The following is a 19,141-nucleotide window of genomic DNA, read 5'->3' as shown; positions in this document are numbered from 1 at the left end:
GTGGATTATTTTACCACTTGTCACATGTGGAGGAAATTGAAACTCACATATCAGGGGCTTTAGGGGCCCCACAAAGTCAAACAGCAGGTAAATCTGAGTAGCATACAGATCCCTGAGTTTTATACCGAAGCATTTTCTGATAAAATTATTCCCTTATTCCTCCTCATGGTCAACAGGGAGGCAGAGCTGTGCACCTGACTTTCACAGCCCCAGGCTTCCATCAGCGTGAGTCACTTATACCGGGCTCTGTCCCAAAAGGCCATCTGCAGATACAATCACCAACCTCTTCCTTCCACCCTCAGGGTTCTGACCCGCAAACATCAGAGTAAGGAATTAGAGCACTGACTCTCCAACTTTCCTCTACAAAAAAATTGAGAGGTTTTTTTAACTTTGGGGCATGAAATTTAAGAAATAATAAGGGCAATGTGGTGAATTTTACATTAAATTTTTTAAAGTAAAGAATTTTCTTTATTCAAAGAATATATCATTCTTTTTGTTGCGAATAAAGTCCCTTTTACAGAGTGATGGGGCTAGTAGATAGTATTTGTATTATTGGTTTTGGTGTGTGTTCACAGATTTTCTTCATAGTCTTTTGGCAATTTTTTTTAAATACCGTATGACCGTCCCTTAGGACCCATCAAGTTTTTCCTTAATAATGATGCCATGGACTCCAAAATCTTGGCACTGGCAGCACCATTAGACAAGGTACTCTCTAGCTTTTATCTAGCCATAAAACTCTAGAGATCATAGAAAGAACATCTGAGGCTGTGTGCTTTTCTTGTTAATCAAAGCTCATCACAAGAGCTATTGAAAAATTCACTGCACTGAACTAGCCAGTAGACAAGAGCTCCAGTACCTGGAAAATAATCCTAGGAAGACTGTGTCCACTATCAGAGTCCTGAAGATTGTGTCTGAGCCCACCTGGTTCAGGTTCCTGAAAGCTGACCCAGACAGAGAAGTAGCAAAGCTGGTTCTGATGATTTTCCAAGTATGATATTTATTTATTTTTTTTACTGGGAAGGTGACTTTACCCATTTATTATTCAAACTCCCCATGAGATTAAGAAATCAACACAGTGGTTTATAGCTTGGCTCTTCAAAGATGTCAACTGAGCCGTCTTCTCTGTTGGCCCTTTCTATCAACAACTCCCCTCCTCCTTCCCTGGGATCCTGCTTTCTGAAGGAGAGCCCTTACCAGTGGAGCTACAGGGCCAGGTCCTGCCCAGAACTTCTGATGGAGCAGACATATCTACGGCCACTCAGACCCAACCATAACTAACATTAACTGTGCTGGTTTCCCTTATCACAAAATACTTGACATAATTAGCTCACAAAGAGAGGAATGGCTTATTTTGGCTCACAGTGTTGGAGGTTCAGACCATAGCTGGTTGCCTGTCCCCCTTCTGCTTTTGGACCCAGGGCAAGGCAGCACATCAAGGCAGGGACTGTGTGGTGAAGCAAGCTGCTCTCCTCATAGCAGCTGGCAAGGAGGATGCAGGGTCCCACTGTCCCCTTCAAGGCACACAACCCAAAGGCTGAAGACCTCCCACTTGGCCCTGCCTCTTAAAGTTTCCTCCATCTCCCAAGATTAAGCTCTGGATTCAACCTTTTAACACATCAGTCACTGGAGGATATTTCAGGTCCAAATCATAACAGTAGTAGAAATATATAATGTGGGTTTTCCTGACCTCTTGACCCTGCTTGCATTTTCCCCTAAACTTTCTGAAGAACTTACCCTCCTCCTGACACAGTCCTTTCACCCTGTTTCTTCCAGGAGCATCACTGCCTTCGAATTAAAATCCTGGGGGACTGCTACTATTGTGTTTCTGGACTTCCGGAGCCCCGGCAAGACCATGCTCACTGCTGCGTTGAAATGGGCCTCAGCATGATCAAAACTATCAGGTAGTTTATGATATCCTCCCTATCACCTGGGGCTTTAAATGTGCATGACAAGAAGGATACATCACCCCATCTATCCTTCTGGTATTTGTGGTTTATGATGAAAAGCAGAGCCCTCTGACTTGTTTCACAAAAGCGACATGCCTCTTAGTTCTCCCAGATAAACAGATTGGCTGTTAGCTTCATCTTCTCCTAACTACACTCCACTTTCAGTTAATTGTGGCCCAAGTTTGTACTACATATGTCTTTGTGGGAATACAGTAAGAAATAGGATGGGCATATTCCTTACCTTCAGAGGGGTTATAGTATAGAGGAAGAGGTGAACAATGCATAGATTAACTTCAAAGCAGTACAGTAAGCTCTGTAATAAGCAGAATCCATGTGATTGTGGGGCATAGAGGGGCAAAAGGTAATTCAATCTAGTATGCTGCAGAAGGCTTCCAGGGTAGAAAAGTCTGAACTGTCATCCTGAAATGTGGGTAGGCATCAGCAGGATCTGGGAGGTAGAAAGGAGAACTTTGTAGAGAAGACAGATGTGTGCAGAAATCAGGATATGCTACGATGGCAGCTAGTGAAGCCTAGGCTGGAGCAGGTGGTGACAGATAGACTATAGGCTGGGCCTTATCAGCTATGTTAAAGAGTTGCAATTTATCTCAAGGCCAACAGGAAGTCATTAAAGGGCTCTATGGGTGTGCTGCAAATGCTTTTGACGTTAGCCAGTACATTGGGCAAACAGGGGCTTAATCAAACAAGTTATTCAGGTTGAGTACTCTGGAACTACACAGTGTATGGTTTTAGGATGCAAATTTAGTATTATCAGAAATCCTCTCTGGGTTCCAAAATAGTTTCAGAGGCTCTAAATGTTGCATCCTCATACAATCATGGCCAAGATAGTAATGAAAGCGTGCAAAGACACAAATGCTTTCATTTTGATATATGTGTACATGTACACATGTGTGTGCATGTGTGTTTGTGCATTATCCTTACTTGTATGATAACCCCCCCAAATTCCTACTTAATTTGTCCGTGATACACACCATGTGCATTTTGCAAGCTCTTCTCATGAGCCAGATATATAACCAACCTTAAAAAATGCTACATTTAGAGCAAGAGTTCTTCAAGGTGGAATCAAAGCACCCAAAGCAAACATCAGGGTAAATAGATGCTTTCTCCCAATGTAACTTCCCAGCTTGGAATTTCTTATTGCAGAGTCCTCCTTGAATTATAGTGAACAATTTCCATAAACAACTTTATTTTACCAGGAGAAGTTGACTACAGAAACTCAAAGCTAGTATTAAAATCCCTTGAGGAAAGACTGTCCGAGGAAGTGAAGTGACAAAGAGGGTCACATTCAGCAGCCTTTTCAAGTAGATGATATGGGACTTTTACTGTACTTTGTATCCAAACAAGTAAGGTGTACAGTTGGTGGAACACACTGTCTTATGATAAAAGAACAGCAGGAACCCAGCACACCATGCTCATGTGTGCAATGTGGTCATCAGTCAGGAAGGACCACGACCTCTGGGTGTCTCAAGGCAAAAATATAGGATTCTTTCCATGTCTGTGTGAGGATGAAGTTCACATTCTTTCATTTGAAAGAAGGAATTTGATGATCAAGAGATAAAAACACTCTAAACTCTCTGTCCTTTTAAGCCATATCTCATATAATTCAGAATCTTTATTTGGCCAAGCTCCCCTGTCCTGTGTTAAGCCATTGCCCTAGGTCTAGGCTGGCTAATCAGTGATGGACACGCACCTAAAGGAATTCTGCAGAAAAATTCTGCCTGCATCTGGGACTCTATGAACACTATCATTAATATTCTAGTGATTGGAAGAGAGACTAGGAAGCTTCCAATCTTTTTAATACCTTCCCATCAGAAATATACCCATAGTGACAGAAGCCTACATTTTGTGAGAGGTATGCTGATCTTCACCATATCTTTAGAAAATTATATTATGGTCTTAATCCTATTTGTCTGCATGGGAAGGAAAAATATTCAAATGGCAATTCCACATTTTGCATACCCCATTTATGGAATTTCTCTAGAAGTTTCCCATAAAGCCACAAAGAAGACTCAGGAGGTAAGCAGGTAAGATGAGAAGTTATGATACTTTGTCATGAGATGCTTGATGGAAACAGAATTTCATGATCTCCAAGACCAAGAATGCTGGGGGATAGAGAGACCACAAATGTCCATTCTGATTGTCTCCTGTGAGGAGGCAGAAGTTCATTCCCTTATAGACCATGGAGAGAGGATGCTACAGGTCACAACTCAAAGGTCCATTTTGGCCAATATTTAGTAAATGGAAATGGCTATTAGAGATTCTTATTTATCATTTGGACACTTAAGAGTCTTTTCCTGAAACTGGGATAAATTGTAATAACATTTTAGCTGGATCCAATGAGACTGACCCCCAGACCAAAGAACTCCACCACTGAATAGGCATATGAGCTTTATTTTGTCAATCAGTGAAGTCTGTCACCAAAGGGTTACTGAGATCTTCCATGTGTCAGGCACGCTACTAAGCCCTGGAAATACACTGATGGACACATTTCCTAGAGATCTTTGCCCATTAGTCACCATAAGGATATCATTTGGATTTATTTCCTACAAAATGAAGAAATCAAATGAGACAACTCTGAAGTCTCTGTCAATTCTGAAAAACTGGTGATATAAAACTATAGCTGTACCCAGTAGGGGGATAGAATTACAAATTGTGCTGCTATGAACATAGGTCATATCACAGTGATATATGTGCACCTATGTTCATAGCAGCACAATTTGTAATTGCTAAAATGTGGAAGCAACCCAAATGTCCATCCACCGAGGATTGGATAAGAAAATTATGGTACTTTTATATAATGGAATATTACTCAGCTGTAAAGAAAGATAAACTCGAGGCCTTTATATTTAAATGGTCACAACTAGAGACCATACTCATAAGTGAAATAAATCAAACATACATGTGCAAGCACCGCATTGTGTCAGTAGTGTAAAACTTGAAAGAGTTAAGTTAAACTCGGAGGTATGATAGACACTGTGAAATGATAGGAAACCACCGAAGAGTAAAGGGCTTCTGGGATGTGGGAAAAGAGAAGGGAAAGAAGGAGAAATTTTGTATGTATGTATATACAGGATAGATAACATGGTTGTTCTTCTATCTGCTGTTTCTATGCTGAAAGAAACTGTCAATGAGTCTTTGGTTGACCAGTATTGCATGTCTATATCTGTTTTCATGAGAAGCCACTTTGAAGATATCAATATGTAATACAACCACCATTGTTAATTCCCTACCACTTTGTTTGGAACTCTGTATTGTCTGTATTGTGCTTGTGATATGTTGTAAAATGTTGTATGTCTGTTAATGTTTCCCTCCTTTTATCCTTAAAATAAAAAAAAAATAAAAAAAAAAAAAAAAAAAAAAAACTATAGCTGTATCAAAAACTTAAATTAATTAATTAAATTAAACTGCAGCAGACCAGACCGGCCGGCCTATGCTGCCAGTCCCAGGTCCCTCCTGCCCCAGCCCACTCCAGGGGGCGGGGAGTAGATCTAGGATGAATAAGAGTCACAGAGTCAGTTTAACCTGCGGGCAGCCAGGGGACTCTTGCCTCTAGTAGGCAGAGGAGCCCCAACCCTCTGATTTGCCTTTTATTCACTCAGATATGGGTACAAGCAATCAAAGTAACACGAGATTCATCTGCTTTACAGTATCCATTAGCTATTGGAAAGATACATGCTCAGCTAAGGAACTCGTCTGTCTCGACTTTTCCTTAGAACCTTGTCTTGGTTACATTTCTCTCATTGCTGAGACAAAATACCCAATGACCAAAAGTAAGGAAGGAAAGGTTTATTTAGCTTACAGTTTGTGGAGGTTTCAGTCAGTACTTGGCTGTCTGTGAGGCAGAAGATAGCAAAGCAACAAGAGCAAAGGGGGGAATGGCAGCCAAACAGCAAATAACCAGAGCAAAAGGAGGAATCACAGCCAGCAGCCTCTTTCCCTCCCTTACATTGTAAACAGGGTACCCCCACCTAAATGGCGTGTAGCTCTCATATAATCTCCCTGCATACAAAGTAAGCACCCTGGCTTCCTGCTGAGTCACTTAGCCAAACCTCTAGACTCCCCAAGTTGACACAATGTATCAACCATAACAAACATGTAGTACGCCATTTTTTGTGCTCACGAGGACAGTTAGGCCTTAATTCCTCAATTATTTTCCCATGTAGAACACTAAAGACTCACGTTTAAATGATAAAACTTTCCATAGACATTCCATAGGTGTGTTTTGATCTTAAGCAGAAGATATGATGCAGAGATTACATTGCAAAAGAAATGATCAACTATTTTCAAAATGTTTTAAGATACTTTGAGCACTATTATTTTCCTTCTGGAAAAGATCTTACCCCATTTTATGTTCAATTTAAGGTGTCCTTTCTAATTTTAGAGTTATATAGCAAGAAGTAAAAGTTGGATAAACTAAAATAATTCAAGGGCATTTTCTTTCGTTAGTGTATTAAGTACTGCTTTTAGTTCTTAAGGATAAGAGTTTGGTGACATTTTTTAACTCTGTGAGTCAGAGCCTGTTAATACCCAAACAGTTCCTTGATTACAATTTAAGAGACTTGAGGTCCAGCATTAATTCTCTTAGTTAACAAAAAAGCATGGCATAAAGAAATGAAAAAGGAGCTCAAGAATTAGACAAGCCTTGTTGGCAAATGGCTCAAAGTTGCCACTGTTACTACTAAGTATTGCACTCTGAGTTATGACTGGTAGACAGTATTTGCACCTAATGTGTAGATGAGAATCTCAGTTATAAAATGTTCTCATGAAAGTTAATAATATTAACCAAATTTCACTTATACAAGATGTTATTTTCTTATTCAGCTTTAAAAGTTCCTCTTTCAAATGGAAAGCTCAACAGAAGCTAAAATGTCTATGGAAATAATACATTATGTTGCAGGTATTAGAGTGAAATGTCAATAAATCATTGATTAATTGGTGTTTCAGATATAATGCCCACTTTGTTTATTGTAAGAGCTACATCCCTGTTTGAGGGATTGTCCACACCTCATCCAAGTCTCCTCATGTCCCTCCTTCTGGCATGTCTTCACAGAACCAGCATCCTAGCACCAAACTCCAGAGGGCAAAAACACAGTGAGGAGCAAGTGCTATGATACTCAACTGGCATTTGGCTCTTTGTCACTAGATCACAGCAATTCAGTAGTTGCCTTGTTTAGGTAATACTTAAAATTTTTACTCGAATTCAACACCAACATTCAGAGTTAGCTTAGTCTCTTGTGCACTGATCATTGCAAATATGTGATCAAACTTTTGTCCAATCACAGACACATCAGGACAGGGTACCAAAGTTAGGAAAGGCCAGGATTGGCTGCTACTAGTTAGAACATCAGCAGATTTCAAAGGAAGGGCAAAACAAGATGGCAGAGTGGGACTCTCTGATTGGCTTTGTCTGTAAAGGCTTTCAGCCAGTGTGGTGCTGGGTATGACAAATTTTTAGTTAAACTATGAAAAAGAACAATCAAATATAGAGTGATTGAAAATATTTGAGATATACAAATTATTAAAAATTGACTACAGTAAAAAATACATTGTGATTAGATTCTCTCCAACAAATACTTTTCATTTCAAACACACTTATCTTATTCTTGCCATTTTCTGAAGCAGCTCTTTCATGAATGTCTTCCCAAAGTGTAACTAAAAAATAGAGGGAATGCTGCTGATGAATGCCATTCAATAGAAAGGCAGACTGGTGAAGACATTGTGTCCTCATCCACCTCATACACTAGATCTTGGACAACGCAACATCTGGCTCTTCCCCAATATCAAAATTACTATGAAAGGTAAACATTTTGAATCAATGCAGTACATCAAGACAGTCATGACAGTCTCAGAAGGACTTCCAGAACTGCTTTGTAAAATGGCAAGAACTATGGGGTGAGTATATTCAAGGCAAGGAAAGATGGTATTTTGAAGGGGATTAACACCAGTGTGTCTTTTACTATAATAATTTTAGCATTCACCATAATTTAATCATACTTCATAAAATCATAAAGAGACATTACAGTGAATGCCACAAAAATATACATGATCATAAGAGACTATTATAGTTAATTTTAACAACAAATTGGATAACCTAAAAAAGTGGATAAATTCCTTTTATCATACACCCACACTATCACTACTGAAGCACTGGAAAATCTTAACACACCAAGAACAAGTAAGGATATTGATTGAATAACAAAAAGCCTTAAAGAAAATCCACCAAATAAAAGTCTAGCACATGATGGCTTTCAGTGCTGAATTCTACCAAACACTTACAAATCAATACCAGTTTTTCTCAAACTCTTCTAAAACATTGAAGAGGAAATATTTGAAAACTCATTTCATAAGGCCAGAGCCAACCTTATACTAAATCCATAGACATCACAAAGAAGAAAAGAAAAAAAAGACAAAGAAACAAAAACACAAGCCAATATCCCCTAGTGAATATAGATATAAGAATCCTCAACAAAATATTAGCAAACTCAATTCAGTAGCTCACTAGATAAAAGATCATTCACCAGTGTCAAGTGGGATTCATCCCGGATGTGCAAGAGTGATTCAGCATACATAAGCTAGTGAGGTAGGTTGCATTAACAGCATGAAGCATAAAAAAGCCGATGATTATTTCAATATAAAAGAAAAGCCAGCCAGGCATGGTGGCACATGCCTGTAATTCCAGCACTCAGGAGGTGGAGGCAGGAGAATTGCTGTGAGTTCAAGGACAGCCTGGACTACATAGCAAGACTCTGTTCTAAAAAATAAAAAAAAGAAGAAGAAGAGAAACAAGAAAAGACTTTTCACAAAATTCAACATCCCTTCATAATATAGAACCTCTCACAAATTAGGTATACCTCAACACTATATAGGCCATATACAACAAATCTACAACTATTGTCATTCTCAAGGGACAAATTGAAAGTTTTTCCTCTAAAACCAAATGACCTCTGTCACCACTTACTTTCAGTATAGACCTAGATATTCTTATCAAAATACTGAACCAAGAGAAAGAAATGAAGAGCAATAAATTTGGTTTTAAATGAATTTTTATTTTCTGTCTCAATTTCTTCAAGTATTCATTCATACGGAGTAAGATGTTTGTCATGTGTTTGTATACTTCCCAAGGCATTGTGCTTGGAAATCATAATATGAGTTTAACTTTTTAAATTTTTATGAGATTTGTTTTCTTCCTCACAGCCTAATCTATCCCAGAGAATATCCCATGTGCTTTTGAAAAGAGTATGTATTTAGTAGCAGCTGAATGGAATGATCTGCAGATATCTGTTAAAATATTTGGTTTAGGGAGCAGTGTATTTCTTGGTTCATATTTTCTCTGTATAGTCTGCCCTTTGCTGAAATTGTGATGTTATAGCTTCTACTTCTGTATTATTGTTTTAGAGCTTATCTCTCCCCATAGGCCTATTAATGTTTGATTTATATACTGAAGTATATAAGTGAATGTTTGATTTATATACTGAAGTGCTCCAATATTGGGTGTATATATATTTACAAATTTTCCTCTAGCTAAATTGACATCTTCATCATATCTTATCTTTCTTTGTCTTTTTTAGTGCTTTTGATGTAAAGTCTATTTTATCTGATATAAGCATGAATACTCCTGCTTTATTTAAACTTCATTTATCTGAAATATCTTACTCTATACCTTCACTTTCATCTTATGTATCCCTTTAGATGTGAAATAAATTTCTTCCAAGCAGCAGATAATTGTCTTTCTGAAAAATATACTCAACCACTCTATGTCTTTTAATTAGAGAATTTAATACATTTACATTTAAAGTGATACTGGTAGCTAATATCTTACTACTGCCATTTTTATTTGTTTTCTAGTTTTATTATAGTTCCAAAGCAATTATTTTTGAAATGAAGAATTTAAATTGCCCTGATATTTTATATGATGATCTTTTAAATGAAAAAATCCTAATGACACCACCAAAAATCTTTCAAAAATAGTAAATTCAGTAAAAATTCGTGGCATGAAATCAACATACAAAAACCAGTAGCATTTCTGTACACTAACAATGAACTATGTAAAGAAATCAGTCCCATTTACAATCATTACAAAAATGTAAATTAAATGCTTTAGAATAAATTTAGCCAAGGAGGTGAAAGATCTGTCCACTGAAAATCATAGCACATTGAGGAAATTGAATAATAAATAAATAGAAACATAATCTTAAATTACATTAATATAATTATATTAATTACATTAATATTAGTATTTACATTTAAATGTTCATATACTCAAAGCAAGCTATAGACTCATTAAATCCCCATGAAAGTAGCTATGACATTCTTCACATATATATAAAGTATTAAAATGTATATGGAACCACAAAAGAACCTGAAAAACAAAGAAATATTAGAAAAAAAAACAAGAGGCATCATACTGCCTAACTTCAAAATATGCTACAAAGCTATGGTAATAAAAATAGCATGAGTACTGGCAAAGAAATAGATATATGCAGCAATAGAACAGAACAGAAACTGCATAAACAATCTGTATATCTATAGCCAACTGATTTTCAGCAAAGAACTGAACAACACAGAATGGATAAAGGACAAACTTTCAAAAAATGGCTTTAAGAGAGCTGTATTTTCATATGTAAGAGAATGAAATTAGACTCTTATCTAATATCATATGTAAAAGTCAACTCAAATTGGCTTCAAGAATTACAAGTAGGGCTGGGGTTGTAACTCGGTGGTAGATCACTTACCTAGTATGTGCAAGACCCTAAGATCAGTCTCCAACACTGACCAAAAAAAGAGTTAAAGATAAGACCCTAAAACTATGAAAGTACTAGAAACACACACACACACACACACACACACACACACACACACACACACACATACATACACAACAGTGAGAACTCCATGACACTGGTCTAGGTGCTTTTGTATATAACCCTAGAAGCACAGGTAACAAAAGCAAAAATAGACAAATGGGATAATATCAAGCTAAAAAGTTTCTTCACTGCTAAGGAAATAAGGAAGCTCAAGACAACCTACAAAATGGTACAAGTATCTTCAAACTGAACATCTAATAAGGAGTAATGAGCAATAGACATGAAAAAACTCTCATCTGTAATCATTAGGAAAATTAAAGTTAAAATTGCAACAAGAAGTCATCTCATGCTTGTCAGAAGGGCTTCTTAACAAAAGGGCAAGAGAGATAACAAGTATTGCTGAAAATGTGAAAAAAGGGAAGTTTTTTACACTGTTGGTGGGAATGCCAGTTAGTACATCCATTATGGAAAATATTGTGGGGATTCCTCAAAAATTAATAGCTAAATATCAAGCTACCATGTGATCCAGGAGATATATATATATATATCAACCTGTACAATTAAAGCAGTTATAAATTGTATGTCTGATAATATTCAAAATACAGAAAAACTCAGTTCAAAAGCTAGAAAACACACAAACCAATATAATAATGGAGAAAGCAGACACAGAAAGACAAACGCCATATTTTCCCTATGCAAGGTAAAAAAAAAAAAATCATATCTGAAGGAAATGAGTTCAGTATCTCAGAGATATTTGCACTTCTATGTTTATAGTAGCATTATTTGCATTAGCCAAGGTACAATCAATCTGAGACTCAATGTGTGAATAAAGAACATACACACATGCACATATACACACACTCACAGTGGATTACTGTTTGACCTTTTTTTTTTTTTTTTAAAAAAAAAAAAAAAAAGAGAATCCTTTTCTTTGTAACAGCACAGATAAATCTGGATGGAATTATGTTACATGAAACAAGCCAGGCATGGAAAGGCACCACTTGATGTCACCCAGGTGTGGACCATACCAGTTGGTCTCACAGAAATAGAGTAGAATAGTGGTTACAAGACTGGACCCATGACAGGAGAAAGGAGGCTGCAAAGGTGTTGGTCAGGGAATAGAAGTTTTCAGTTAGTTTGAAGGACTACATCCAACAGATCTTTATACCACATGCTTACAATACTTAATAATATATTTTTGAAAAATGCTGAGAGTTGTTAAGTGTTCCCATCACAAAAATGATAACCATTTGAGGTAAATATATGTTAATTAGCTAGATTTAGTCACTGTACCATGTATATATCCTTCAAAACATCATGGTATATGCAATAAATATATACAATTTTGTCTGTGGATGTAAAAGAGAAGTATAACAATTACACTTAAAAATGCAAAATACACAAGAGTCAAGAAAATCAAAACTATTAGCCTGAGGGAGACCATTTTCCTGCCACTTGTCTTTTACCAGGCTATCAACTTTGTAGCTATTTTAACCAAGAATCAAAATTTGTTTTTCCTGGAAGCAAAGCCATGAAGAATGAGTTATTCTAGCATTTCAGAATGTTAAAAGCTGTGTGTGTGTGTGTGTGTGTGTGTGTGTGTGTGTGTGTGTGTGTGTATGCAGGCACACGTGTGTGCCTTTGTATGCATGCACACACATGTATATGGATATATGTATATACGTGGTATGTGTGCATGTGTGTGTAGGAGTGTAAATGTGTATACATGTACTTGTGTGTATATTAAGTAAGGAATAAAGCATAGCTAGTTATAGCAATTCTAAATTTAGACAGTGGGTTAGTGTAAGAAATTCTGGAACTTCACCCCACAGGCAATGCCAAGTCACTGGCCCCTAAAGTAGGAGAGTCACATGATCCAGTAAGGATGTCAGAAAGATAACTTTGGAGATGGACAGCCCTCTCTCTCATGTTGACACTAGGTGAGAAGAAGCAGGAACTGAGGGGAAGGAGATGTTTGGGAGACATTTTTGTATAGAACTGGGGAGAGAGAAGTAAGAGCCTGAAATAGAGCAGGAGCGTGGATGGTGTCCTAAGGTAGAGGCCCCGTGCTCTCTTCTATAAGTACCATGCATGTTGTCATCACAGAAATATTTTTTAGTAGAATCTTGCAAGTAGGCCTGTGTATGTGTATTAAACTATACAGGAAAGGACAATATCCCATCACAGAAAATCATCTAAGGCACAATATGCAGCCGAGAAAAATTGAAGCAAATATTTATGACTTTAAACTCACTTTCACTGACAGTACTCCAAGAATTTTGGTCAAGGTTCCACTTTTTTAAAGATGCAGTTTGTTGTGGATAGGAATGCTCAACGCTCTCTGAAAAGTGACAGTGGTACCATAAGGTCACTTGAGGGGAACGTGAAGGGTGAAGCGGGAGCCCATGCCCTGCAGCAGCAGACTCAGTTGTCTCCAGGATGTCCCACCTCAGGCATGTGGCTCTGGATAGTGACTTAACTTAGAGCTCCGTGGCCTCTTCTGCAGGTAACATGAATGTTATGATCAGAGAAATATTTTTAGTTGAATCTTGGAAGAATGCCTGAGTTTGTATATTGAAAAAATTGACTCAGATAAGTAACATAAACCTGCTCCTTTTTCATACCCTTTTTTTCTGTGCCATTAAAATGATAGTAGCTTGAGTTTTCTGAACACTTATTATATGCCAAACACTGAGATAAATTATTTAGCTGCGTTTGCTGCATAAGTGCTCACAACAATTCTAGGAGGGAAAATATTGAAGTACTAAGTATAGCTAAAGCACAGACCAATCCAATCAGATGGATGTCAGCCATACACAACCATATAGCTGTACAAATGCATTCTGAACAAGAAAGCTCTAGAAATAAGCTCCTAATTTACCAGTGAAGAAACTGGAGCTTGTGTAATTGCCTGTGATCACACTATAGTCACTGGCAGTACAAGACTGTGTATCTGGAGCCATTATGATACCCTGTGTCCAGCTCTGGACTTACTTGTTTTTCATGCTTGAAATCTGCCATCAATACCCAAGGATCAACATATAGTTTTAGGAGACCTCACCTATATTCCTAATTGAGCAGCAGAACTGACAGGGGAGGTCTGTAAACATTTGAGATCAAGATAATAAACCCTACTCAAAAAAAGCCTCATAGTAAATTTACTCCATTAAAAATACTTCATGTTAGAAACGTGATATGAACTAGATGAATAGTAAAAAAAGAGACTGAATGCACCCTTGTTTCTAACAAAGCATTTAGTGCCATCTCATGAATGTCTGTCCATAAAATTAAGTTAATTAAAATAGGATTAGATGATAGTTTCTATTGCATAGATTGTAAAGTGCCTCCGGGTGGCCCCTTCTCATATACCCTGGGTTTATTCTGGGGATAGCCTTGAAAGCTGAAAATACACCAGAGTTGGCACTGTGATGTGTGATATCTTTATTAATGATCTAGAAAACGTGTGCTTGGTGAATCTTAATGAAAATTGCAGAGCACAGTCTTTTCAGTGCAATTGCTGAAAAGTCATAGGAAGGATACCAGAATGCCAAGTAGGAACTGGCTTTGCCCAGCAGTTAATTAGAGCAAAGGTCCTAATCCTTGTGGCAGGGCTGCCCTGACAAACAGTATGCCAAGCAAGGATTGAAAAACAGTGATTATTTTGCTTTACCTCGCTTGAAGCAAGAATGCCCCAGCCTGCCTCTTCTTTCTCTCTCTTTCTTACACACTTTTTTCACCTCTCGCTTCCTCTCCATTTCCTCTCCCACCTCTCTGCTTGCTCTCCCTCCCTTTCCTTCCTCCTTTCTCTTTCCCTCTAAAGCTTCATTTTTCATTTTGTTCCAAAATGTCACTAAAGTGAGTTTTCATAAATTTGTACCCCTCTTAAGATGCATCAATTAGAGTGATTTTCAGTGTATATGTAGTAATGATAGTGCAAAGTTAATATTGCTTGAATTTTGCAATACCAGCCCCTATGCTAAATAACCTTCCTGACATTTTCTGCTTAATACCAGCAACCCTGGGAGGAAGTTACAACTTTTCTCAGTTTTCAGATAAAACTGAAATTCTGAGGGGGTTCAAAAAAGAATACTTCTGTCTAGTGATACACAGTTTGTAGGCAGCAGAACAAAGGCCCAGGCCATGCTCATCAGACTCCACATAAATCCAAAGGTAAGAAAATGGCTCAGTAAATCCCAGCATATCCTCAAAATAGAGAAAAGGTATATGTACACATTGGGATGTGTGGTGTGCCAACTCCATAGAAGGAATATAAACATCCTGCACTGCAAGCGTGAACAAATAAAAAAGGAAAGGGATCAAGCAACAGGTGGAAGGGAAGGAAAGGCGATGAAAAATGGGATTAAGATGTGTTATGTGCATGTACCAACTCCACACAGGGAATGTAAACATCAAGGATTACACCCATGTACCAATACACTAAAAAAAAGAAATAAAAACTTTGAAAAATAGAAAAATGGGTAAATATCCAATATTACAGTTTACATGAATATTTAGTGCCATAAGAAAATGCTTATGAATTTAAAGAAGCGTATAAGGTAGTATTATCTACCAATATGCTAAAATTTGTTTTTTTAAAAAATTATTAGACACATTATCTTTTTTTTTTTTTTTTTTTTTGTTTTTTCTCTGGTACCGGGAACCGAACTCACGACCTTGCGCTTGCCAGGCAGGTGCTTTTGCTGCTGAGCTAAATCCCCAGCCCCTTAGACACATTATCATTAACTCCCCTCAAATTACTCCACTATTGCTTCAAATACATTGATCCCATCATTCTTGGCACATTCTGAAGTAGTTCTGCAAGAACTCTTTTGTGAATGTTTTTATTTGCACTATCCTGGCTACCTGGACATATCTTGAATTGATTCCAAATGTTTACCTTTTGTGGTCATTTTGACTTTGGAGAAGAGCCAGATGTCACAGGGTGTGAGATTCAGGGGATAAAGTGGGTGAGAATTCATCATAGCATTTTTACGAGCCTGCTCTTCTGCTGGATGGCACTCAGTAGCACCATTCACTATATTTTTTATTAGACCTCGTAAAGATGTTTATGAAAGAGGACTTCCAGGACTCCTTTGGAAAGTGACAAGAACGGTGAAATAAGTGTGCTTGAAGTGAGAGGGAATATCTTGAAGTGGAGTAATGGCAATGTGTCTTTTATTGTAATAAATTTTAAGTCAAACATTCACCAAATGTTTCAAACATGCTTGTACATGGTTGAACACACATAAATGCACATGTAGTGTGTCTTTAAAAATGCTTCTATTACAAAAAGAAGAGGATGTCAAACTCTGTAATGGCAACATGGTTTAAATTCTCAATTCTTGACATTTTCAAGTTTTCAGAAAGAATCAGGTATAACTGATATAACTGGAAAATAAAATGTTATTTCCTAACAGATAAGAAGCTTTGACAGGTAGAGATGTGCAGGAACTGTCTGCATTAGAGTTCTCCAGAGAAACAGAACAGCAGGGCCTGCATGTACATAGGCAGGCATAACGACAATGTTCTAGTCAATAAGAAACCACATTCAGACATGGTCCCATGAGATTATATCACCTAATGCTCCTGTAGCCATTACAATTTGTATAAATACACTGTATGACATGCACATAATGGCAAAATTGCCTGGCAATGATTTCTCAGAGTATATCCCTGTCATTGAATGTTACGGTTATGGAGAAGAACATAGTTTAAAGAACTGGTTCATGTGTCTGTAGAGGCCAGGGAATTCCAAAGGTGCAGAGCTGAACAGTGGGCCCGGAAATAGCTGGTGTGGAAACCTGAACCCAAGGCAGTCTGAAGTCAACATTTCATCTCCTTGGACTATAACTTGTTGTTTTTTGTTTTTTGTTTTTTTTCTGACGGCCTTCAACTAACTGGATGCAGCCCACCCACATTGTGAAGGGTAATCTGTTTTACTCCAAGGTACTGACTTAAATGTTCATCTCATCCAAGAAACATCTTCACAGCAATATCTCAACTAGTGTTTGAATACCATGACCTACCCAAATGACACATAAAATCAGGATGACAGTGTCTTTCACTCATTCAGGCAAAAGTGTCTATAAAAACAGAGGTAATTCAAGGAGATGAGTTTGGGTAGCCATCAAAAAGTAGCAAAAACAAGCTGGACATTGTGGCACATACCTGTAACCCCACAACTCTGGGGAGCTGAGGCAGGAGGATCACAGGTTTAAGTCCAGCCTGGGAAACTTAGCTACTTAACAAGACTTTGGGTCAAAATGATGATGATGATGATGATGATGATGATGGTTTTAAAAGGATCAGTGCGAAGACCAAATGTTCAGTCCTCCATACTGGAAAACCAACTAGCAAATATATTTTCACTATGCTGGATGTGCTCTGGAGCTTCTGGAGATTTATGAGCAGAGGAATCTAGTATGACTGAAGTTGTCATTTCCTTTTAAATGTCAGGGACATTGTCTTTGTTTTATGTTAGTTACTTTGAACCAGTGTGTATGTTTATGCTAAATGCGAGTCCCCTCCCATTGTGCCAGGAACACTGTTTGCTTGTTCCTCACCCCATTCATAAGACACAGTTATCACCCTAACCCCAGTGACATTAAGTAGGTTGGTTGACAAGCTAAAATACCACATGGTTTCCCTTATGAGAAACTTTATAGTGAGAGGGAGAAAACAAAACAAACTAATAGGAAGTAGAAAGAAGTTCAAGGACTTCCCCAAATTACATATTCCATTGTTCTAGAAATATTTTGACATTTATGCCCTTTTGTTTAATTTATACTATTAGATGATCTTAGTTCACTGAAAAGAAAATTTTTGCTGCCTGTTTCTTTTTTGTAAGAATCTTTTTTGAGCAACTACTTTGAAGATAACAATAGATAGTGTAATAACTATTGTCATTCAGTTATTATTTGGTGATAAAAATTTGTTTTATTTTTTCATAAAATTTAAATAAATTTAAAAAATAAATCAGTTAATTGAAGCAATTTCAATGCAAATAGAGTGGATGAAGGCACAGTATTCATAGGAAAGGGTAGGTAGATCCATCAGTTCATGTTTTTATTGGTCAGACTCAGCCGGGTAATTGAAAGTTGCTGTTGCTAGCAAAAATCGGTAGGAGCTGTAATTTTTGAGTGTTCATACACATCCAAGTAAGGGCTTTTCATCCATTTTATGAGGCATCCTAATACCCTGCAAAGCGCCAGTTTTATTCTCCATTGAACCTGAGACTCAGACTAGTGCAACTCGCCTGCGACCCAAGCTAGCAGGTGGAAAAACCCCATTTCCATTCCAGGTCTCCTTAATGCAGATTCTACACCTCTTGGGAAGGTCAGAGAAATAGGGTTATTAACTTGCTCCAGCTCTTTAGCAAGTGTTAGAATGAGGGGTGGAATTCCAGTCTCAAAGCTGAGGAGCTGAATGTTCTTCTGCTACTCTGTTACGTTTGGTTTCCTTATCTAGCTGCTTAACAGTGAAAAAGTCTAGTTTATTCATCAGTCACTACCATGAGACTGTGCTTCTTGTCATCCCCTCAGTGAAGTCTACAGACTGAATAGTTGTTTTTTTTAAAAAAAAAAAAAAAAAGAACCATTTGTAGCATTCAAATTGAAAAAAATTATAAATTTCTTTGCTTTTTACCTTGTAATTGTAACATCCCTCTTTAACAGTTCAATTAGAAGAAATAATGTCTTCAGTATTTTGCCTATTAGCTATTAAATTATCTGTCCCCAGAGCTGCCAAGTAATAACTAAGGATATTTTTATTGAAAAGAAATCTTAAATCCAATACCACCATGAGAATTGGGAAGCAGCTTTTCTGCATGACAAGAGAAGGTTGGGAGGGTCACCACCTTCCCCACCTACCAGATCCAGAGACAGACAGTTCCACAGTTCCTCTGGGACACTTAGCTCCATCTTGGGGCAGCTACAGAGCTGTGAAGCAAGAAATCCATTGAGTTGTGTCCATTAATTCATTAAATACTTTTGAGCACTGGCTCCGTACCTGTGTTAAGCATGATGCTAAACGGAACTTGAAACATTCCTGCTTTTCAAACCCTCAGAGTTTATGGAGAAGATGCAAGTGTTTGTGGGGCTGAGGATCTAGCTCAGCGGCACAGCGCCTGCCTGGCAAGCGCAACGTCGTGAGTTCAATTCCCGGTACCAGAAAGAAAATTAAAAAAAAAAAAAAAAGATGCAAGTGTTTGCCATGGAGAGGGCCTCTTTGTCTGCTCTTTGGACACAGCAAACATCCCTGGAGCAGATCTCTGGAAAAACTGAACAAGACTTTGTCACTCTGAGCAGAATTACCTCCATTTTAGCTGTGAGAATGCTCAAAGTTCATCCCATCAAGAATTGATCCTGAAACACT

General features: G+C 37.7%; 1 protein-coding gene across 3 annotated transcripts in view; it reads left to right on the top strand.

The window, feature by feature from the left end:
- Adcy8 (adenylate cyclase 8 (brain)) overlaps positions 1 to 19,141 on the top strand; it is a 227,867-nt gene that overhangs the window by 96,576 nt on the left and 112,150 nt on the right. For all 3 annotated transcript variants that reach the window (XM_005398004.2, XM_005398003.2, XM_005398002.2), the window contains exon 5: positions 1,774 to 1,901. In XM_005398004.2, coding sequence (XP_005398061.1) covers positions 1,774 to 1,901 — 128 coding nt within the window. The remainder of the gene's footprint in view (positions 1 to 1,773; positions 1,902 to 19,141) is intronic.

This window comes from Chinchilla lanigera, unplaced genomic scaffold, assembly GCF_000276665.1.
Source record: "Chinchilla lanigera isolate Chin_1 unplaced genomic scaffold, ChiLan1.0 scaffold00060, whole genome shotgun sequence".
NCBI classification, from domain to species: Eukaryota; Metazoa; Chordata; class Mammalia; order Rodentia; family Chinchillidae; genus Chinchilla; species Chinchilla lanigera.
Note: the sequence above shows the minus strand (reverse complement) of the source record. Positions and strands in the feature narration are given on the sequence as shown.